Source organism: Sorex araneus, chromosome X (genome assembly GCF_027595985.1).
Source record: "Sorex araneus isolate mSorAra2 chromosome X, mSorAra2.pri, whole genome shotgun sequence".
Taxonomy (NCBI): Eukaryota; Metazoa; Chordata; class Mammalia; order Eulipotyphla; family Soricidae; genus Sorex; species Sorex araneus.
This window is the reverse complement of record NC_073313.1, coordinates 358340437-358363605: the sequence shown is the minus strand read 5'-3', so window position 1 is coordinate 358363605 and position 23169 is coordinate 358340437. Positions and strand designations below refer to the sequence as shown.

Below are 23169 nucleotides of genomic sequence, written 5' to 3'. Positions count from 1 at the left end.
TTCTGTCTTCTAATCCCAAGTCCTCTCTCTCCGGGAAGCGGCATGACTGATGGCGTTGGCGGCTCCGGGGCTGTACAGGAAGGCTGTGCGGCGATGCCTCTTTCACTCATTCATCATTTCTTTGAGCACGTTCGTTCTGGCAGCCACAGCGTAGCCGCCGTTTCAGGGCCCGGGCGCAGAGGGGACAGACAAAGGCCCTGTCCTCAAAGCAGCCGGCAGGCCAGCAGGGAGGCGAGCAAGCCACACGCTCCGGTCAGACCCGGACAAAGGAGGCAGGAAGGAGCCTTCCAAGGGGTCCTGGAAGCTCAACTGCTCAACCTCTGTGTCTCTGGAGCACCTGCCCTTGGCCAGGCTTGCTGCCAGCATGGGGGACCCCGCCGGGGGCTCAGGAGGCCAGACCCCACCCACGCCCCCCCCGCGGCTAGATGGTGAGAGGCCACGGGAGCTCGCTTGTCAGTCGGGCCCAAGGCTCTGGTTTCCAAATAGAGGTGACTTAAATTTGGAAACGTGACTCTGCGTGTGGGCGCGTGTGTATGTGCGGGCATGTGCGGGCACAGGGAACACGCCGTCCCCCGGGGGAAGAGTCCCCCGGGGGATGGCTGGGCATCTCCAAGGCCAGGAGGGCCCAGAGCCTGATGCCACTGGAGACCCTCGAGTGGGCTGCTGAGTGCCACACTCTCTCCCTCCTGACGCACAGACCCGCCCCCTCGCACCCAACGCCCCGCAGCTGCTCTCGGGCCTGTGGAGATCTGAGCGGCCACCCCCACCCCCTCTGCTGGACCCACCCAGGCAGCGGCCACAATCCTTTATCCTCCCGGGACTTCACGCAGGTGCTCCGGGTTTGCTTCTGAGGGGCCCCTGGAGGGAGACAGACAGACTGACATCGCCCCTTATCATACCCGGGAGCAGAGGACGCCCAGAGACGGCCAGTGCCTTCCCAGCGGTCACACAGCTCATCGCATCAGAGTACAACGGGGGATCCTTGTCTCCGGCGTCTTATCCAGAGGTCCCCTCCCTCCTGCACCCACTCCGTGTCAAGAATGAAGCTGACTGCTGGGAAGGTCTGTCTGTCTGTCTGTCCAGCCTGGCAGGGAGGGACCAATCTGGAGCCTCCCTGCGGCCCTGTCTCTTCCCAGGAAGAAACCAAAAGGGTCACGTCTGACCTGTCCTGCCTGCCGCCCCCCACTACGAGCAGATGACCCCGCTCTGTGCTCACTGCACGGAGGACAGAGAGCCCACTCGGGCTGCAGACCGCCCCCGCCGCCCCCCTGTCCCCGCCTCCTGGCTGCGTGGAGGCGCATCAATCACGGGCGCAGCACCGTCGTCCTCTCCCTGTAAGTGAGCTGCTGCCCACCCGCCCGAGGGGGGACACAGCGGCGGTGTTCACAGCTCGGGAGCCGCCTGAGCGAGACAGACGCAGCCTAGCAACCCGCTCGGGTTCTTCTTTTGATTTGTAGCAACCCGTTTAGATAAAAGCCTCCTGTTCGTAAGGGAGCAACAACAAAAATCACAAAGAGCCTATTTCTGCTTTTTAAAAGTAACCTAGTAACAGCGCGGGAGGTAGCAATTAACCTGGCCCCTCGTCCTCGGCGGCAGGAGCGCAGGCAGGTGCTGAGAACCGGAAGGGGTGGTGGGACCCAGACAGCGGCTGCCTGGGGGGGGGGTCCCCCAGGTCAGCACCCACCAAGGGGTGCCCACTGCAGTCCCCGTCTGTCCGGCCGGACGGCAGCCAGCCCGGGAGCCTCCTGTTAGCACAGGGAGGAGACGGTCCCCCGCTCCGTCCCAGAATAAACAGTGCGATTATTTATTTAGCACCGGCTCAAGGCTTCCTCGGATGCACTTGGCACTGGTGCAGGGGTGCCCGGGGCCGCCCAACGGCCTCGGAGAGTTGGGCTAAATGAAGATGATTCGGCTTCCCGGACAGCAGACAGACAGACAGACGGACAGACAGACAGACCTCCCCAGCTGTCGGCTTCACTCTTGACACAGTGAGGGCTGGAGGGAGGGGGCCTCTGGATAAGATGCTGGAGACAAGGCTCCCTGTTGACGGACAGAGAGACAGACAGAGAGACAGACAGACAGACAGACAGACACAGACACACACACACACAGAGGCGTGCACATGCCAGGCCTTCACAAGCATCCGGAACCCTGCAGGCTGACACCCCACTTCCGGCCTCCCCTCCCCGGAAACAACCTCCCCCCCCCTCAAGTGCTCATAGCCCACCTGCCCCTCGGGACTTCTCCCTCCTAGCAGGTTCCAGGTCCTGGCACCCCTCTGGTGCCCCTGGGGTGAAGGATGGCCGGCCGGCTGACCCGCCGTGGCCCCGGGACTCTGCCGTGCAGACTCAGCAGAGGACCCCCCCCACACACACACGGGAGCTGCCTCAGGCTGTGCTCTGGGCTGCCCCGGCCCCTCCTCTGCTTGGCTCAGCCACACCACACACACCCTCCTGCCACTTGGCTGTCTCCTGGCCCACCCTGGGAGCAGCTGGCAGGCCCTGGCGTCAGGCAGGGGCTGAGTCACCATTCTGGGGTCCCAGTCTGGAGCCTGGCATGAAGAAGGCCCTGGAGGGTTTCTGGGCTGAGGGCGTGTTTCGCTCCGATGCACCTCACTGAGCCTGAATCACTCGGCTCTCCTGGGGGGCCCAGTCACCCGCCAGAGCTGCTCTCTGTGAGGGGACCCCCTGCCGTCCAGCCACAACCCCCCCAACCTCACTGGACTCAGGGTCTCCAAGCGCCGGCTGCGGAGCGCAGCCATGCTGCAGAAAGGGGTGTGGCCCCCTCGGAGGGGTTTTACAGCATGCATTCATTCATCTCTCCACTTTCATTCCTTTCGTCATTCATTCGGGAAACGCTGAAAGAAAGCTGCATCGTAACAAGCTTCTCCAACGGTGGATCACATATGGGGGGTCACACTGCTGAGTAGGAGGGCTGTGAGAAATTTGGCAGCAGGAAAAGGTTTCTGAGTGCACAATGATCGAAAATTAATTTCAGATCTACCGCGTGTGGGCTGCAGAGATAGAACCAAGGAAAAGGCACTTGTCATGCATGTGGCCAATCCAGGTCAATTCCAAGCATGGCACCTGGTGTCCCGGGAACTGCCAGGAGTGATCCCTGAGCACCGAGCCCGAATTAAGCCCTGAGCACCAGCAGGTGTCGTGCCCAGATGAGAAACAAAACCAAACAAAACCAAACTCGAACACGGGTGAGGGGCCAGAGAGAGAGAGAGAGAGAGAGAGAGAGTGCAGGGATTAAGCTGCTTGCTTTGTACGCGGCCAACCCCGGCTTGATTCCCAGCACGGCGTATGGTCCCCTGAGCACTGCCAGGAGTGGTCCCTGGGCACCACCAGGTATGGGCCAAAACCAAAAAGAAAGAAAAATCAATCTTGTGCGTAAATTACTCTGAGGTATTTCTGGCAGAGCTGAGCCGTGTTACAGTTTTTGGGCAAAAACTCCCTCACATGGAAGAAGTTTAAGAAGCCCCGGCCAAGTGTTATGGTCAAGAGCGCAGATGGGAAGACCAGACTGCAGGTCCTCAGCCCCTGGCCAGCGGTGGGTTCCCGCACGCGGTACACCTGCTTCTTCATCTGCAAAACAGGGGGGACAGTGATGCCCGCTTTAGATGACAGGCCAGCGGGTTACACGAGTTCATCAGCAAGGACGGAAAATGGTCCTGAGCGACTGTCCAAGGTTCAGGTGCTCTTTGAGGGGATCCCCCTCTCCTCCTGCCCTGCCCGGCCACTTGTCCTGGGTACCCCTGGCCACCCAGGCCACAACTGCCCCGACCCTCACTGGACTCGGGGTCTCCAAGTGCTGGCTGTAGAGCGCAGCCACGTTGCAGAAAGGGGTGCGGCCCCCTCAGAGGGGTTTGTACAGCATGCATTCATTCATCTCTCCACTCTCATTCCTTTTGTCCTTCATTCGGGAAACGTTGAAAGAAAGCAGCATCATAACTAGCCTCTCCAACGGTGGATCACAACCCCACAGGGGGGTCACACTGCTGAACAGGATGGGTTGTAAGGGTAGGATCAGGTGGAAGGGGACAGTCCCTCCTGTCTGCAGAGGCAGCCGCTCAGGGGACTTCTGTCCCCATCGCAGGAGCTGCCATCCTCCCCACAGGACCGAGGGCTGCATCCTCCTTCTCCACGAACAACAGCAGAGGGCCCTGGAGTCTTCGCAGCCACAGCCGACGGGGAGCCTGTGCCCCCTCCACTCCCTGCTGTGCAGCCACAGGCGACGGGAGTCTCTGTGCCGCCTTCACTCCCCACTGCGCCTATGTCCAGAGCCCCGGCTGTGCACCTGCTGCATCCAGGACCCCCGAGGCGCCCCCAGATCCTTGGCTCCTCCTGCTCATATCTTCCCTTATTACAAGGGGCTGGACCACCATGGGCCACAGCGCTGTCAGGCTCTGTCCCAGGAGCGACGCTCGCTTGGGGCAGGGGGGTGGCGGCCACAGGGGGAGTGGCTTCACCCCAATTAGTGCCGCGCCTTCGGGAGAGAGTCGGGGCTTCCATCCTGAACACTGAAGTCATTATTGCGTAAATAATTCATAGCCCCAGAGAAGGGGTGAGCTGCCAATAAACAGGAATTCGCTCAGAACTGGGCTGGGCGAGGGTGGTCTCTGGGCCGCCCCTTCCCCTTCATGGCTCCCCCCGGCTCAGGCCTCACTGGCACGGCCGTGGAGTGTGGGTGGGTTGGGGGGATGGATATTTGGCTGAACAGCCAAGCTCGGAGCATGGACCGGCGCCCGGGACTGGCGAATGAGAGAGGGGAACCCCCGGAGGCACTGTGCCCCCACCCCTTGTGGGTGCTGCTCAGAGCCCGCACAGGGAGGCGACAGGCTCAGACACAAGCTCGGGGTCCAGGCCAGAGCGACCCTTAACCTGCCGTTCCAGACTGGCCCTCGCGTCCAGGCCACCTACGCCAGCTTGGCGCCTCCTCCCCACAGGCTGCAGACCAGCCTCCCCAGGGGGCTCAGGGTGCCTCTGGGAGACATTTCTGAGTGTCCCACCCTCTCTGAACCCTGCCACATTCTCCTGATGAGGGGGGACACTGCAGCTTCCGGCTCTGCTCTGGGGGGCCTGTCCCTGGGAAGGAGCTCTCTGCTGGGGCGCCATGAAGACCAGCCTCAGGATGGGGCCCGCTGTCCCCCCTATGATCACCCACAAGTCTCTCCCCGAGGCCCCACTGGAGGGTGGGGGGAACCTCAGGACAGGGGGGGGCGGGGTCTCAGGCTGAGGCTCCGTTGCTGGGTTCTCCAGAAGGGCCCTCGGGAGATCACCAGCACCCACACGACCAGCCCTCCTGAGCTCTGCTGTCACACAGCGACCAGGGCCACCCGAGGTGGCAGCCTCCAGGAAGACACTGCAGGCATGTGGGCTCAGCACCTCAGCTGTCAGGCATCTGGAAGGATCTAGAATCTTCTGTGGTGAGCGCGGGTGGTGAAATCTCATATGCCTCCTCAGGCCTGTGGTCTCCTGCCCGAGGAGGGACCCCTTGTGTCTTTGGATTTCTCCACTGCAGCTGCCCTAGGAGGGTCACATGTGGCCATGCCCAGCCAGCCCCCGGGGAGCAGGCCCCCGTCCACAGAAGGCGTATGACAGCAGCAACAGAGGAGCCCCCTGTCGGGTTGGGGGGACATGGCCACATGCACAGTCCCAGCAGCTGGTCCACACCCAGCCTGGAGCTCCCCCTGCTTCCTGCCATAACCTGAGACCCCAGAATGCTCACGTCTGTCTCTGTGCAAGCCAGTCTCGACACCTAGAGGCTGAGAACAGTTGGGGGTCTACCGGTTCTGCAGAGAGAGAGAGAAAGAGAGAGAGAGAGAGAGAGAGAGAGAGAGAGAGAGATACAAAGAGAGATACAGAGACAAAGACAGAGAGACAGACAGAGACAGAGATAGACAGAGAGCCCAGAATCATGCAAAGCCCCAGAGGGATGGCTTGGGCCCCCTAAAGGCTCAAGTGCCTCCCAGACACTGTCTGACTCCCTCCATCCCATCTTCACTCCAAGCCCTGGCTCTGTGGCCAGAGAAATGGGATGTGGGTGACAACTCTAGCTCTAGGTCCCCCTGCTTCCGCAGGCTCCGTCTGGTCCTGCTGGTGGGTGTCAGCACGAACATGTCAACTGTTTCCCTAATTCCCTCAGATTCCTGACCCTATGTAGTCTACGTTCCCCGACCTCTTTCCTGGAGGTCCCTTAACCAGGTGGGAGAACCCTAAGTAAGAATTTGAGGCCAGACCTCTGCAAGCGTATTCCAAGGAAAGAATCCATCCAGCCAAGCAAAAATGTTTCTGCCTAGATCATTTTAGGTGCCACCTTCAAACATATTCTGATAAACAAGTATTGTTGTAAAGGTATTCACCATAACCTTTCAGTAAGAGAAAAAAAGATAAACATAAAAGAATACTTGTAGTTATATTTTCGGGGGGCTGTGAGGACTCCCGAGCAATGCTCTGGGGAACACAAGGGCCACTCCTGGGGACACTTGTCTGACCTGGTCAGATGGTTCAGTGCTGAGACTTGGTGATAAGATCCTGCCTGGGCAGTGATGGGGGCACCGGGGCTATGCCTGGCACAGCTGGCAGGAGGTGGCGAGGGTCATGCAACTCCAGGAATCAAACTCGGGTTATGCATATGCAAGGCATGTGCTCAGGCCCTTTGTGCCATCTCCCAGGTCCCAAAATTGCCATTTTTATCTGGAGGAGCTTAAAGGTGACTGAGCTGCTGATGGCTCCCAGGCTGCCTCCAGGAAAAACTGATTGGGGTGTGTGTGTGTGTGTGTGTGTGTGTGTGTGTGTATGTGTGTGTGTGTAGGACAATCTAAGCAGGGCTTACTGCAGATCTGGGAGAAGCTCACCCAGAGGGCTTTAGGCACCCTGCTAAGAAAGCCCCAGAGGAACAGAATCAACCACCTTGCCCTCCCTCCCCTCCCCAGGGAGATCAGCAGGGTGCATCGTTCTGCCCAGATCTGCCGCTCTTCCTTGCCTACCTTGCGCCGTCCGTCTCTGGCAAGCTCAGGATTCGTCCCCAGGATGCAAAGCCCTCGATGACCACCAACACTTATTGCAGCAGCATGAGCATTACCCGGAGGCCGGGCCGTCTAGAGAAAAGAGGAGAGAAGAAGGGGAGAAAAGGAGTTATCTAGTGCGAATGCAGCTGCGAGAATCCCAGTGTCTTAGATGCTCCCGAGTCCTTCTGTGGACACTTGTCTTTGAGATGTCACACACAATGGCCCCTAACTCTGCCACGCCCCCACCCAGAGACAAAGCTGCCCCGTGGTGAGCAGAGAAACCCAAGGGGTGGAAACGTGCTACACCGCCTGTGTCTAACACGCAGAGCCTTCATCTCTGCAGTGCTCTGAGAGAGGGAATCAGGACGGAACTTCACCCCACCCAGACACGGAGACAGGGTAACTGGAAGCACGTTGGACGGAGCACCAAGGAAAGGACTCAAATCTAGAACTCCAGACACAAATCATGACTTCCTTCAGACAATGGGCACGATGGGTTCCCTGGAGAGAACGGGCAAAAAGAATATCCCGTAGATGGAGGGTATCTAGTCTGGCTGGGGGCACCATGGGGTGCTTCCTGGGACCCTCTTGCCAATGTAATGCCCAGGAGCTCCAACTTCACGAAGAGAGCAGCACAGCCCACTCAGAACGCACCATCATTCCCGGGGAATCAATATCTGTTTCTAAACGGCATATAGCATTATCCATTGATTTTCCTTTTTTCCTCTTAGCACTCGCCAGTCCTGGGGAGCAGGGCCAGCTGGAACGCGACGGGAAGCATTTGGACAGGTAAACAAGTTACTGTAAACAAATTTCACCTTCCTAGGGCACTCTCGACACCGCCACCAGGCTCCTTCTCCAGCCGACCTTTGTGGGCTGCACTGACAGCTTCTCACGAGTCGCGAGTCGGATCAAACAGCCACTTCGAAGCTGAAGGTGGCAAAAGTAATATTTCTCTCAAGGACAGAGTGTTTCCTTTACGGCGAAGAAATCACCCCTGCAGGGGAATGAAATAAGCCAAGGTCCCCATTTAATCCTGACGCGGAGCCAAAATCAGGAGTGCAGTTCCTCCACCACACAATGATGGGAGGCACAGGGATCAATCGATCCCCTTTGCCACAAAGTATTGACAGTGCTGGTGAGAATTTACGATGGACGTATTTCTGGGAAAGCTCCTTGGCGAGGAGAGAGGTCTGCGGGTGGGGGTGCAGCGATCAGACTTTTGTTAGATCCTTGAGAACCCCATTTATTCATTTGTTCATTCCATTCATTCATTCACTCACTTGCTCATTCACTTCCTAACTCTTTCCTTCCTTCATTCAATAAGTACTTACTGAGGCCCACGCTAGGTCAGGCACTGCTCTCGTTCTAGAACTTGCCTCGCTCAGAGTCCCAGGCAAACGGCACCTCCTCCTGACACCCTTGCGAGCCCCAAGCCAGAAATTCCTCCCTGGAAGGAACCGTTCTCAGCTTGTATCTGAATTGGTTTCCTGCCTCTGTGATTTTCTTTCTTGTTCTGGCTCTTCTTTCTTCCCACCATCCTCTCCTCCTGGCCTTCAAATCCCAGATGCCTGGACACCAAACACTATCTCACAGCTGGACCCACGTTCCCATCATCCCCCATCGGGTGGTGCCCAATGGACTCGGATTCATTCTCTTTCTTTCCTAGAAAGGCCCCCTGCTTTGCCCATGCACTTCAGTGCCCTTGGCTCTGCAGAGATTCAGGGCGTAATATGTGATTTTAAAAGGAAGAATGAGCGACCGATTTTAAGGAATTAGTTTGTCCCCCAGGGAACATGACAGAGCCTGAAGTTTGCAGAGCTCCTGGCTGGGGGAAATGAATCCAAACCCAGGACATTGCTGGGAGCCTGGGGGGTGGAGGTGTTTTCCTTCTCCCCGTGCAAGGCAAAGACTCCCTTGGATGGTCAGAACTTTGGTCTAACGGACACTCGTATGCCCACTCATGCCAACCTCAACAAGTAGCTTCTAATCTTAGGTAAAATGAAACTAAAGAGTGGAATGATGAGGAGCTTTCATTTAGCTTCACAGAACTGAGGAGGGATGAACTCCATCACGGTCCTGGGGGCATGCCCGGGTGGGGAGAAGGCCACTGTGCAAGGGGGACCCCTGGGGTGTGAGCACCATAACTGAAGGGTGCAACTCCTGTAGCCAATGTGCCACCACCACAAACAAGTATGCGTGGGTTGGACATCACAACAACAGGGTATCACAACCCGGCGATGCTCAGGTTTTACTCCCGGCTCCGTGCTCAGGAATCGCTCCTGGCTGTGCTCAGGAAACCGTGTGGGAAGCTGGGGATGGCACCCGTGTCATTTGTGTGCAAGGCAAGTGTCCAACCCGCTGTGCTATTGCTTTGGCCCCCTCACAGCCACAGTAAGAGCAGAAGGAAGGAGGCGGTGCAAGAGGAAACCAAAGGAAGAGCCAGAACAGAACGGCTAGAACTTCACCATGAACCTCAGAGAAACAGTGGACACTCACTGGTGCTCAGTGTTAATAAATACAGCGGGTCTCTGTTGTGAAGCAGACCCAGCGCCACGAGAATGGTAAACAAGGGCCTCGGGATCATTATTTTTGATTCTCATGAGAGATAACCATTTGGGGAGGGGCAGAGAGATAGGACAGGGGTTAATATGCTTCCCTGGCAAGGGGCCAACCCCCCAATTGCATCCCAAGGACCACGTGATCCCCTGAGCACTGCGGGGAACAATCCCAAGCACAGAGCCCCCAAGCACTGCCAGGTGTGACCCAAACACGCTCCTCCCTCCAGAAAAAACCAATTTCTATGTGGGAGCAAAACTGCTTTAAGAGAGGAACAACGAGCTCTCACACCCATCCCCGGTCCCCAGGTTGGGTCCTGCACATCTGCTCTCGTGCCCACCCCCTCCCCCCCACCCCCAGGCCTCCTTCACATTCTCTTGACGGGAGGGAAAAACCCAGGATATGCAGAGACCCACCATGGGTTCAGCAGAGCCCGAAGGCCTCGTTGCCAGCCCTGAAATAACCACACTCAGAGGACCATTCCTCAGGGGCCAGGCAGCTGAGGGCCTGAAGGGCCCGGACAGCTGTGCCTTTGCAGGGAGGGAGGACAGAGGGAGCAGGCAGGACGCTGTGAGCGCCCACACGGCCTTGTTCAGCCGCCTCCTCATCCCACGAAGGGGCAGAACTGGCCACAGACCAGCCCCACCAGGCATGTCCTCTGCGCGAGGGGTGTGTCACACGGCATGTGCCCCTCAAGGAAAGACACAGCCTTCGGGGGCCAAGCCACGGTGCTAGCACGCGGGGCTCAAAGGCTGTGAATCTTCAGTTTCTCAGGGTGGTGTTTAACACAGCAGGACACTACTGGTACCTGGTGCTGTTGGGGGAGAGAGAGACAGAGAGAGACAGAGAGAGAGAGACAGAGAGAGAGACAGACAGAGACAGAGAGAGAGACACACAGAGAGAGAGAGAGAGACAGAGAGAGAGAGAGACAGAGAGAGAGAGAGAGAGAGAGAGAGAGAGAGAGAGAAGTGCCTGCTTTTTGAGGCAGGTGGGCAAGGGGTGGGGGGTGAGAGGGAAACAGGGGACAGTGGTGGTGGGAAATGTACCTTGGCGAAGGGACGGGTGTTGGGACTGAAACCCAATTATGAACAGCTTTGTATCTGTGGATATCACTGTGACTCAATTTGAAACAGTAATAAAATAAAACTGAAAGATAGGAAAGAAACAAAGACTCACAGAAAACACAAAGGAATTGCATCAAGTCACCCAGGAGGGTCAGCTTTGGGGGGTCCCCTCCCTCCCACTCATTCTGAGCTCCTGAGCCCGAGAAGCTCCCAGGCTGGGGATGGGGTGAGGCTCCAGGCCCCGCCACTAGGCTGGAGACAAAGCCAAGGAGTCACTGACGTCCTCCCCGGCTGCAACTACTGGACTCAGCCCACGCTGTCCCACCTGGCTGTGTCCTGCACCCTGACACCCACTTCCGGCCACACCCAGATGCCCGGGGGACAGCCAGGTTCCCCAGAGCCCTCACCCAGCACAGAGCCCACCTGCGCCTCCCCCTGGCACAGCCCCCTGCCAGCACGCAGCCAACCCCCTTCGGACGCCATCCACTCCGCGTGCGCCCATCTTTTTATTACTGCATATTCCCCAAGAGGAAAAAAATTTAATTTAAATTCTCTCTAACCAGAAATTCAATTCTAAGTAGTAAGATCCTGTCGGGCAGGGTTGAGCCGGGGTGGGTCATAAACCATGGCAACAACTGAGGGGGTTTTGGGTACCTGGGTCCAATGTTAGCAACCAATTTGACTGTCCCTGCCTCTCCATCCTGCCCCTCCACCCATCCCAGACACACGTGCACCATTCACTGATTGACGTTCTTTGAAGCGTGAACTTTCTGGATCCATCTCTCAGGGCCGGGCACGATCCCCTCTGCCTGGCTTCAAAGGCTCCCACTTCCTCCTCTCTCCTCTCCCTGCAGCCTGCGCCTGCTCACCTTGGGGTGAATCTCTCTGCTGCAGCACAGCGGAGGGAGTGAGGGGTGGGTGTGCAAGCCCCAAACTGACCCCTGTACCCCCCCTACCACAGCCCCAAACTCTGCAGAGAAGCTGGGCAAGCCTGGGACTCCCCAACATCCAGGGGGTATCCAGCCTTCACTGCTCCCTCTACTGTCCCCTCCTGGGTAACTAACCCCCTCCCGCTCCCCTTATCCCCTGAACATTCTTCACTGTCTCTGCACACCTTCCCTCCCCGCTGACCCCCCGGCTCCCTTTGTGTTCTGCAGCGTGAGATGCTTTTAAAGCAACTTGCCGGACGCTGTGTAAGACAAGGGCGCCTGGGTCTCCGAAGGAGGCCGCACGGTGCCCCAGCTCTTGGACCCTCCTGGCTCGGCCGATTTCAGCAAAATGGCAACATGACAAGTGGGGTGCCCTCCGGGTGGTGGGAGGGAAACTGGGGGGAACTGGTGCTGGACAGTGTACACGGGTGGAGGGGTGGGGGTGGAGCACTGTGTGTCTGAAACCTACTGGCCTATCTCCCGGCGATTCAGTAACTGAAACAATACAAGCGGGGTGTCCTCTGCCTGCTGGGACTCTCTAGGCGACGCCACACCAGGGCCTGGACAGAAACTCTCATGGGGATCTCCCAGGGGGTAGTAGGGAGGGGAAAGCTGCAAATCAAAGGCCCCGCTCCGTGGCCCAGAGTGTTTTCTTGCCACCTAGGAGGACACTCAGGGGGACACGAACACGGCTCAGCCAGCCCCCCAGCTCGGCGCCGCACCCCAAGGCAGCTCAAACAGATGAGTCCATCTGGGGTGCCGAGCCGCCAGGCCCCTTTCTTGGCACCTCTCTATCTCCTTGGGAGCTGGGGTAGGAGGCCATGGTGGGGACGGAGCAGCGGTACCCCTCAAGGAAGAGGGGGAGCGCCAGCCCAGCTCGTTCCGGCCACTCGCCTCCCAGCATCTGCAAGAGGGCAGCGTCGCTGCACAGTCGGAATACAAACCAGCGGTGGCCGCGACGCGGCTCCCAGATGCCGCTCAGACACCGCCTCGCATCCTCCTCTCAAACTGCCGTCATTCCTTCCCAGGTGCTGCTTCTCCGTCAGACCCACACGCGGAGGCTTTTCATGTTGACGCTCCTCATTGGCTCGGTGCTCTGGGTGGGCGGCGGACACCTCTCTCCCTCGTTACTGGCGCCCAAGCCCCCTCCATCCCCCCCCCCCCGAGAGAGGGTGGGTGCACTGGTCCCTAGTGAGCAGGCAGCGAGGGCAGCTGCTTCGGCTGTGAGCTTCTCTCTGCCCGCTGGGCTGTGAGCTTCTCTCTGCCCGCTGCGGCTGGGACTCACGGCACTCTCTTCCCCAGCACCTTCCAAGCATCAGTGGGTGGGGGGGGGGATCTCCCAGCCTCTTCCCTGCAGTGCCCCCCACCCACACACCCACCCATGTGGGTCTCGGGGCTCATCTGTGTGTAAGCTCCTTCTCCCCGTGTGCCTTGCTGGAACCGTGGCGAGTCCTGCAGAACCAGAGGCCGCAGGAGCAGGAAGCAGTGTGTGGGCAGACAGGCTGCTCGCCAGCTGTTCTCCAGAACAACCGAGTCCTGGGGTACTGGTCACAGTAGGCAGGGCTGACGCCAACCTGCACACCCAGACTGAGCCCGAGGGGCTCCCCTTCATCTCCCCGGTGCCTGGGTCTGAGGCTGTAGCAGAGGGGCTACTCCACCTGCACCCCAAGTACCCAGGAGCCACCCCATCTGCCTCCCTTTGGGGGTGGGAGACGCAGCCTCCCGCTTGGGTGCAGTTTCTCTCCCCTCCTGGATTTCCCGAGGGAAAGGACGTTCCTGGCACAAGGACAGGGAGGGGAAGAGCAGCAGCAGCCCTGGGCGCGTGAACCCTCTGAGTGGACCCCTCGGGTCCTCACACCAACGCAGAGTGGACCGCGTACCCCTCCTCCCAGCTCCGGACCCTCCATTTTCCAGTGAAGGGCCTGGAAGACTTACCCCCATCCCACCCACCTCCACCTGGGAGCAGCACCTCTTCCTGTCCTCGCTGACTCAGTCTCCCCCCTCGGAACAACGGGGTGAGAGGACCAAACAGGTGGGCTGTTCCACAGGGGTAAGGTCGGACTGGAGGACGGGGTTGGGGCTCTAGGACCATCCCAATATGTAGAGCTGAGACCAAGGCAGGTGTGGCGCAAGTCCCTGGATGGCCAGGGAGGGCAGGGCCACCCTGGATGGGGCCACCTCTCCCTGTCCCCCCCAAACACACACAACATTGATTACTGCCCCCTTCCCCCGCTCTCTCCCCCCCCCCCCCCCCCAGCTAGCTCCCGATTTCCTCTTGGAACTCTGCAACCAAGAGGCAAGTTCTGGCGAAGACAGGGCCCTTGCCTCCTCCCACCCTGCCTGCCTGCAACACCCATGGACAGGCCAGCGGCTGACCGGCTGACCACTGGCCCCAGTGAGGCTGAGAGGCACCGCAGCCTCCCCCTGGGAAAAGGCTATTTTGTTAGAATGTATCTAGTGCTGTTTCTCTACGCCAGGGGTGGGGGGAACGGTGAAAGAGAAGCCTTGGGAGATTATCGTCGTTCGTGCTCAGATACGATGAATTCTCCATTTAAAAATAAACCACAGACAGGCATGTTCCTCTGTACCCGGGCAGAGATCAGTCATTACCAGGAATTTCTGTAAGTTCTCTGCTTTTCTTGGCCAATACAGAAAGAGCCCAGGAACTGAAAATAGAATCAGAGGCTAATTCTGTTTTCCTGATCTGTGGCAACGCACGCATCGGCAAGGGGGCTCGACCGCCTGCAGCCTCGCGTTCCCAGGGAAAGATCGTTCCACCCCGCCCCGTCACTGCTCCCCAACCTCCCGGCACTCCTGCAAATGAAGCGAGCACTCAGGCGGGGTCCACACCCCCGAGAGCTGAGACAGGAAACCCGCTCATAGGCCAGAGAGGCCAGCGGGCAGCTCAGGTCACACAGATGCTGAGGACACAAGCCAGGAGTGGCACTGCTGGCCTCTTGGCCCGGCCACTCTGTCCTTTCCACAGAGTCACTGCTCTGGGGGACTCTGGGAAAGTCCCAGAGAGGTTCGACTCATCACAGCCCAACAATGTCACTCCTCTCCTGCAAGAAGTCCTCCATTTTCCCTCTCCAGCAAGCAGGAAATGAAATCTATCTCTTCTTCTTTTCTTTTCTTTTCTCTTTTTTTCTTTCTCTTTCTTTCTCTCTTCCTTTCTTTCTCTCTTCCTCTCTTTCTCTTTCTTTCTCCCTCCCTTTCTTTCTGTATCTCTTTTAGGGTCACTCCCAGCAATGCTCAGGGGTTCCTCCTGGCTCTGCACACAGGAATTACTCCTGGCGGTGCTTGGGGGACCATATGGGATGCTGGAGATCAAACTTGGGTCAGCTGCATGCAAGGCAAGCACCCTACCTGCTGTACTATCACCCAGTCCCCTGTGCTTCATTTTTATGCTTCTTGTTTTCCTTTGGGAGGTGGGGGAAAGCTGGACCACACCTGGCAGTGCTAAAGGGACCAGATGTAGAGCTGGGATTTGAACCCTGATCAGTCACATGCAAAGCAAGTGCGGTACTTGCTTTACCATATCCATCTGGCCCATTCATTTATTTTTTCTTGGAGAGTCACGCCCAGCAGTGCTCAAGGCTTACTCCTGGTTTTGATCTCAGGCATCACTCCTGGCAGAACTCAGGAGCCCAGATATGACGCCGGGAATCAAATCCGGGTCGGCCATGTACAAGGCAAGTGCCCTGCCGGCTGTACTGTCACTCCAGTCTCTGTCCCCTCAATGATTTTTGAAAGAAAAGACATCTATAATATAAGTTTATTGATACTCACATCATAATGATTTTTAGGAAACTTATAACAAAAAAGCTCCCGAGTCTTCTGAATCCCAGGGCCTGGGTGAGAAAGGCCCCTTAAGGAACCTCCCTGGGTCCCTGGGCCCCGAACCTCAAGCCCAACCTGTGTGTCCCCCCCTCCCTGGTCCTCCCCCCCACACACACAGTCCGGGTCAAACAGCTGCTGCTTCTTTTTCCTGGTGCGACTGTGTGTTTCCCCTACCCTCACCCTCTTCAGTTTTCTACAAAACATTCAGCAACGAAGAAGGAAATAAAAATAAGACATCCCGTCTAGAATGCATAGAAAACTCATAGCTGGCTTTCACGCGTCTAAAGGTTGAGGAAAAGAAACCCAGCACCGCTTCTGCAGGCTTGTTGATATTTCATTACACATCACACACATCGCACTCCATTGAGAAAACGGAGAGTGGATATGGCGCTCGGTGTCCCGAGCCAGCTCCGAGGAGCAGCTTCCCTCCGGGGCCCCCTGGCCCCTGGCACCCACCCTCCAGGGCAGCCCATGTCAACACAGGGGGACAGAGGGCTGGCCTTTGTCCTGTGCCTCCCCGAGGGCACTGTCCTGCTGCTGTCTAACTATCCTGTCCTCCACGGTGCTGGAGGGTGAACCCCCATCCGGGTACCGGCCACACACACGATTCAAACAGCACAGTAGAGGGAGGCGGGTGATGGGACAGTGTGTGTGTGTGTGTGTGTGTGCGCGTGCGCGCGCGTGCGTGTGTGAAGGTGTGTATGTGTGAGAGTGTGTCTGTGAGTTTGTGTGAGTGCATGTATGTGTGTGTGAGTGAGTGTGAGTATGTGTCTGTGAGAGTGTGTATGTGTGAGAGTGTGTCTGTGAGTTTGTGTGAGTGCATGTATGTGTGTGTGAGTGAGTGTGAGTATGTGTCTGTGAGAGTGTGTATGTGTGAGTATGTGAGTGTGTGTATGAGTGTCTGTGAGTGTATGTGTGAGAGTGTTTCTGTGAGAGTGCATGTGAGTGCGTGTGAGAGTGTGTGTATGTATGTGCGTATGTGAGAGTGTGTGTGTATGAGTGTGTGACTGTGTGTGTGCATGAGTGTGTGTATGTGTGTGTGAGTGTGAGAATGTGTGTGAGTGTGAGTATATGAGTGTGTGTATGTGTATGAGTGTGAGAGTGTGTGTGTGAGTGTGAGAGTGTTGTTAGAGTGTGTGAGTGTGAATATGTGTGAGAGTGTGTGAGTGTGAGTATGTGTGTGTGTAGAGGGGTGCATCTGTGTTGCAGGAAGCATGTCACAGCTTCACCCTAGAGGACAAGAGCTCTAGGAACCCCAGCCTGGAGACCGTCTGCAAGGGCAAGCAGCCTAGTTTGGGGTGCCCTCCAAGGGAGGTCCAAAACCACAGATTTAGATGGAGTATTTGGGGGAAGGTGAGTGCAAGAAAGCACTGGGAAAAGTGTGGGGTATATTGCCAAATGGGTCCCCCCCTGGTGACCAGTACCTTCCCACTGAACTGTCCAGAGAGGCAGGAAAGGACGCTGGCGGGTCCATCACCTCCACCTCTCTCTGCTGACAGGTGCTACGGGGTGCAGCTGGGCCTCTGGGTGTCTGGGCAGGGGCAGCAAGTGGGGGCCCTTGCCACAGCTGGATGGGGAAGGGGGCAGGACCTGACAATCTCTGTGGGGCAGGCAAGTGGGGGCCCTCCCTTACCACCCCTGAATACGGGAGGGGGGCAGTCGCGACCCTGCTCAGACGTCTCCGGGACTTTACCCTCCTCGTTTGACTTTTCATGAAGTCTCCCCAGGGGCCACCTGAGCTGGATGCTCAATGCTAAGCAGGGAGGAGGCAGTGCTGAGACAGCAGGGCCACACCTGCTGGTGCTCGGGAACCTGTGGAAGTTCAGCCGGCGATGTTGGGGGCCCACGCAGTGCAGGGGACCCACCCGGGGCTGGGCCGGTGAAACGCATACCCCTAACCCCTGAATTACTGGCCCCTGAGTGCATCCTTCTGTGTGAGGGAGGCACGATGGCCGCACATGGCAGGAGACCCCTGGCGGATTGAGCTGGGTCTCATGTAGGTCTACCGGGCAGCAGCTACGTACAAAAAACCACTTTTAGCACTGTTAGCACTGTCGTACCGTGGTTCATCAATTTGCTCAAGCGGGCACCAGTAATGTCTCCATTGTGAGACTTGTTACTGTTTTTGGCATATTGAATAAGCCATAGATAGCTTGCCAGGCTCTGCCGTGAGGGTGGGATATTCTCGGTAGCTTGCCAGGCTCTGCGGGATGAAGGAGTTGAACCCGGGTCGTCCGCATGCAAGGCAAACGCCCTACCCGCTGTGCTATCACTCCAGTCCACAAAAAAAACGGCACCAAGAAGCAAATGAAGAGACGGGCCTGCCCGCCAGCACCCGTGGAGGTGAGGGTGGGCCTGCTGCTATCAATCTGTTAAACCGTAACAAGTCACTGGCGAGCCCGCAGATCCCCGTTCAGAACGAGGACATGGATCAGGGGCCCTTCACGTACTGCACCGAGAAAAATCTTATCTTACACAAGTGAGGTGATGATCTTGAAGGGCAGAAGTGGGAGGAAAAAGTGGCGGACACCATCAGCTTCTCATGAGGCAGTTCGGAGGTTTCATTTTGTTTGTTTGTTTTTGTTTGGGGCCACACCCGGAGATGCTCTGGGGCTACTCCTGGCCCTGCACTCAGAAATTACTTCTGGTGGTGCTCGGGAGACCGTCTTGGGGTGCTCGGGATCAAACCAGGGTCAGCATCGTGCAAAGCAAGCACACTTCCCTCCTCCCCTCCGTACTACGACTCTGACTCCAGCGGTTTGATTTTTCAAAATCTGAGACTTCTGGGGCTCCACCTCACAAAAAAATAACCCCGGAGACTTCTGGGAAGTGGCGTCTGGATCCCTCACCAAATGCATCAGAAGGACAGGAGGGCCCAGAGAGGATCCTAGGGGATCCGGGTGACCTAAAGACAGGGAGAACAGGACTGGGGGTGCAGGAAGGCCATCCTGGGGAGCAGACCCGGAACAGGGAATGAGGAAGAGCGGTTTCTTCAGTGCACAGTGCCTGCAGACTCAGCCGTATAGGGCAGAAGGGGCAAGAGGCGGAAGGAGACGGGTCAGGAAAGGAAGTGCCTCTTCCCAGGGCGCCATATAACCCCCTTGGCGAGGAGCCCGCCCCACAGACATGTCTCAGAACCGTCCCACTCAGGGTGAGGCTGCCGGAGTTTCTCCCACCGGCTCTTGGGTCCCAGCTGCAGAGTGCTGAGACCAGAGCGTGGCCTTTGGGCACTTCAATTCGGTCCCTGGGGACATCCAAGACTGGGGGTGCCTGGTTGGTGGGAATCCTGGAAGACAGGAGCTTCCACATGGTCCAACGCAGCGGGATGGAGACTCCTGACCTCTGATGACTATCAGGCACCCCGCCCCCGTGCAGTCCCTGCACCCCACTGGCCTCACATGGTGTGGAAGCGACCTTCTTTCCCAATGCAAGCACAGGCTGTGGGCATCCTGGGGCATCACCTGCCCCTCTGCGTTCCAGCACAGCAAGGGCCAGGTCCCAATTATGCGGGGAGGGGGGGTTGTGGGCGCCAGGGAAAACACTCCCCGCCACGACGCACAGGGTGATCCTGATGGGGAAGGTACGTTCTCTGGGATGGGCCCTTGACGAGTGCCTCTGGCTGTTAAACACATCTCAGGTAATAGCGGGATAATGGACATTAATGGCAGCAATAGTGCTCAAGTGCTGGAAAAGAATCATTTCTGATTATATTACTATTTCCTTTTGTGCGGCACGGTGCAGATTGTCGAAAGACTATGCTCATTAACACACACAAAGGCCCGGCAGCAGGGCAGGGCCATGGGAAGGGATAGGAGGTTCGTGTGGGGGCTGGATGTTGGGGACCGAGGCTAGCCAGAATTCTAGGGGGGCACTACACAGCCCTGTCCTCTGGAAAGAGTTCCACTGGAAGGCCCTCTGGATGCCCCCCCCCTTGACTCCCCCCTAAGCCAACAGCCAGGAAGAGCTTGCTCACAAGTACACCACAGCAAAGCCAGGGGTGAAGGAAAGACTTCCTCTCTGCCCATACAGAGATCAACTTTCCCCACCTTCCACTGATCACTCACAAGGAAGTAAGTAAGTGCCTTGTATTCAAGGTTTCTATGGGAGAGTCTGTAGCAATAAAAATAAAAGGCAGATCCAGGCCCAGGGAATAGCTTCAGAAGCTGGAGTGTGCACCTTGCCTAATGGAAGGCCAGGGTGCAAATCACCCTGTGACAGGTTCCACTCTCCCCCGCCCCCCCCCCCCCACTGCCTAGCGTGGAGGCACATCAGGATGCCCCTTCAAAATCACCTGCATATTTAGTGCACTGCCCCACCAAGTCCAGTAAGCGCGGATGTCGTCATTATCCTTGGGAATATCACTCTATGCCTCCCTCTGTTTGGATGATGCTTGAAAGTTAACACTTTTGAAGGTCACTTTGTTTTTTAAAATTTATTTTTATTTTGTATCGAAGCACTGTGAGATACACAGTTAGAAAGCCGCTCATGGTTGAGCTTCAGTCATACAATGTCCCAACACCCATCCCTCCACCAGTGTCCATTTCCCACCACAAATGTGCCCAATTTCCCTCTCACCACACGCCCCCGCCCTAGCCCCTTGCCTTCAGCCTGCCTCTATGGCAGACGCTTTCTTCCTTCTCTCTCTCTCCTTTTGAGCATTATGGTGTGCGCTACAGGTTATCATGCGTGTTCCTACTTTCAACACAGTTCTTATCCAGAGTGATCATTTTCAGCTATCATTGTCGTGGTGGTCCCTTTTCTATCCCAACAGCTGTCTCCCCCAGCACATGAGGCAGGCTTAAAGGTCACTCTGAATGAACCCTGCAGTGGCTAACTGCAGCGTGAGAGAGTTGAACCTCCAGTTTTAAGGCAAAAGAAGCCACCGGAGCTGAAACCCATGGGAACCAGGACAGTCTCAAGGGACCCATGTTTGAAAGAGTCCCAGGACACCCTGAGAGAGTACAGGACAGCTCCTGTGTCAGAGACAAGCTTAGTTAGAAAAACCCACAATGGGTCTGCACCTCGCGGGGCTTGTGCCCTTGCAAGAGACAGGAGCGGTATTAGAAATGAGCATGCGCCGTGGTTCGTTCTTTTAAAGACCCAGCAGCTGAAGTAACCGCAACAGCTTATCTCCTGTCTATTCCCCACATATTTCGGGGGGCTACCCAAGCTGGAACCTTCTCTTTGGGGAAGGGCCAATCTGTCCAAAGTTGGCTTTCTTACAACAGCGGGTACCCCCTGCTGTGGTCATCCTGGCTGGGGCTTTGTTTAATCCACACTTCAAAGCCATGAGAGGCGCTGCTGGAGGCGGGTTTGGTCCTTTAAATCCCTCCGTGGTGCAGCTGGAAAGACGAAGGTGGAGTGTTCCGCCCTTGCATGAAGTCCATACGGGAGGTGGCGAGGCCAGAATCTCAACGTGCTTCTGTGGATACTACATGCGACGGCTTGGCCCTGGGAAGCCAGATGTCTTCCGCCAGCCTCAGGGAAGCCTGAGGGCTCCAGAGCCCAGTACTTCCGGGTCACCAGACAGTCTGTGTGCCCGAGTCCTGCCACTGTGCAGAGTGAGAATGAAAACTCAGTTGTCCTTCTGGAGGAGGTTTAGGGGAAGGATGGAGTCAGGGGGACTACCTGCTGTGCTTAGGGCTTACTCTGCACTCAGGAGTCAGTCCTGGCAGGGCTTGCAGGACCATACGAGATGCTGAGGATCAAACCCAGGTCAGCTGTGTGCAAGGCCAGTGCCCACCTCTAGCACAGCACTAGCCCTCTGGCCCGGCTCAGTTCTCTGACAAACTGCCCAGCCTGTCTCTGGATTTCACAAACAGGCCGAGTCCAGCGGAAGTGCTGGGTGGCCAAACCTTCCAGTGTGCCCCAACAATGACTGTTTCCGGCCCTGTGGCCAGGGCCAGTCCCTGTCACTCTCTGCTCTTTATGCCTGTCATTCCTTGGGGATACAGTGGACGGGAGTGCAGTGACACTAAGATGCTTGAAAGCAGTGTCTGTACACGCAGGAAGAGCTTTGCGTGCCGAGAGCTGATTTCCCTTTCTTCTTCTTTTGTTCTCTTTTTTAAAAAAAAATTAATTATTTAAAATTTTTTTAAATCAAAATTTTTCAACTGAATCACCCTGCGATACACAGTCACAAAGATGCTCATGATTAAGTTTCAGGCATACAACGTTCCAACACCCGTCCCTTCCCCAGTGTACAATTCTCACCACCAGGTACCCCGTGTTCCTCCTGCCACTACCTTTTCCCCCTGCCTTAGTCGTGCCAAATTCCTGCAGAGACCAAGGTGAAAGGGTCAGGGGGTGCAGATGGAAGAGGTGCACGAGGTTGCAGGGCCCCAGGAAGGTCCTGGCAGCAGAGAAGGGACGTCACTTCCCAGAAGCCCACTTTGTGCAAGTGTTTACGGCGCGGTCTGACGCGGCCTCTCGGGCTCCGGGGCCCGGGAAGTGAACAGCAAGGCGAGAGCATGCCTCCCCGGGAAGGTGAGCCTGGCGCTCTGCTGCCACCCTGCAGGCAGGGGAGTCAGAAGCAGCTGCAGGGAGCCGGGAACAGATGGGCGACAGCGGGGACCTGGGGGTGGGGGGTCTAGCCTGCTTCCAGGGCCCAGCTCCCCCCGGGAGACAGAGAGGACCCCAGTTAACTCAGGGCCGGAATCACTTACATGCAGCTGGACTTCTCTGCCCAGGGGTGAGACCCCCAGGGAGGGCTGAGGAGGGTCCCAAGACTCTCGGAGAAGGGTCTGACGCACGAGCGGGTTTCAGTGCGGGGTGGCGTCTGCCACTGAGAGGGGCTTCTTAAGACGGCCATCTGGCCTCCTCTGCAGTCTTCTCGTGGCTTCCCCGGGACAAACCCCTCACCACCCCCATTGCAGGCCCCAGGCCAGCTCCACCTCTTCAAGTTTGGACAACTCAAATGGCCTGGAGCTATTTCCCAAGAACCCTCCTCCCCCACCCCGCCCCCCAGAAAGGGAATGAAATTAGCCCCTCATTCAGAAGCCCTGCTCCAGACTAAGCCCCTTCAACACACGGGCTATCATGGATTCATTTCTACACCACTGGAACCTGAGCCAGGACTTGGCAAATAGTAAGGGCTCAATAAAAGGCATCTGAGAGGATGTAAAATGAATTTAGTGCTCATAATGCAATAACTGTCTCTCTCAAGGATGAAGAAAGCATTCTGGATCCAATAACGCATAAAGGAACGAGCCAGGACAATAAGCGAAGGAACACAGAGGTAGGACGAACAAATAAGTCCGTCTCCTCATTCACTCTCTTCTGGAAAAAGCGGAGTCTTAACCCCCTCGCAGCTGCTCCTCTACGTTCCCCACCCACCCCTCTGCACCCAGCAAAACATCCCATGTGGCCTGGATGCCGCCCCAAGCCTTCCCGTCCTGGGCCCTCTTCAGCCCATGGCTCCTTCTCAAATTCTCTTGCGAAGGTCATCCCCCATGCCCATGCTGCTAAATCCCACGGAATGTTTCCACTCTGCATCTTGCAGGCCATCCTGGAAGCCTTCGGCACTGACGCCCATTCCACGAGAGCAGGAATAACAATCACAAGCTTTTAACAACTGGGCTGGCCCGGCCATGGCCCACTCCCAGCGGACGCACGGGCTGCTCAGAACCAGGTTACTGAGCTGGTCATGGTCCCCGCCACCTGCGCTTCCTTCCCCAGCTTCCCCTACACAGCCACTGCTGTGTGTCTATCGGGGGCTCCTTCTCCTCCTTCTCATTTTTGCAGAATCACCGTCTCCTCTCTG

At 57.1% G+C, this 23169-nt stretch overlaps 1 protein-coding gene across 2 annotated transcripts in view; it reads right to left on the bottom strand.

Annotated features, from left to right (window-relative positions):
* Nucleotides 1-23169, bottom strand: part of KLHL29 (kelch like family member 29) — a 255641-nt gene that overhangs the window by 164115 nt on the left and 68357 nt on the right. For both annotated transcript variants that reach the window (XM_055120101.1, XM_055120102.1), the window contains exon 2: nucleotides 6995-7105. In XM_055120101.1, the coding sequence (XP_054976076.1) occupies nucleotides 6995-7105 (111 nt within the window). The remainder of the gene's footprint in view (nucleotides 1-6994; nucleotides 7106-23169) is intronic.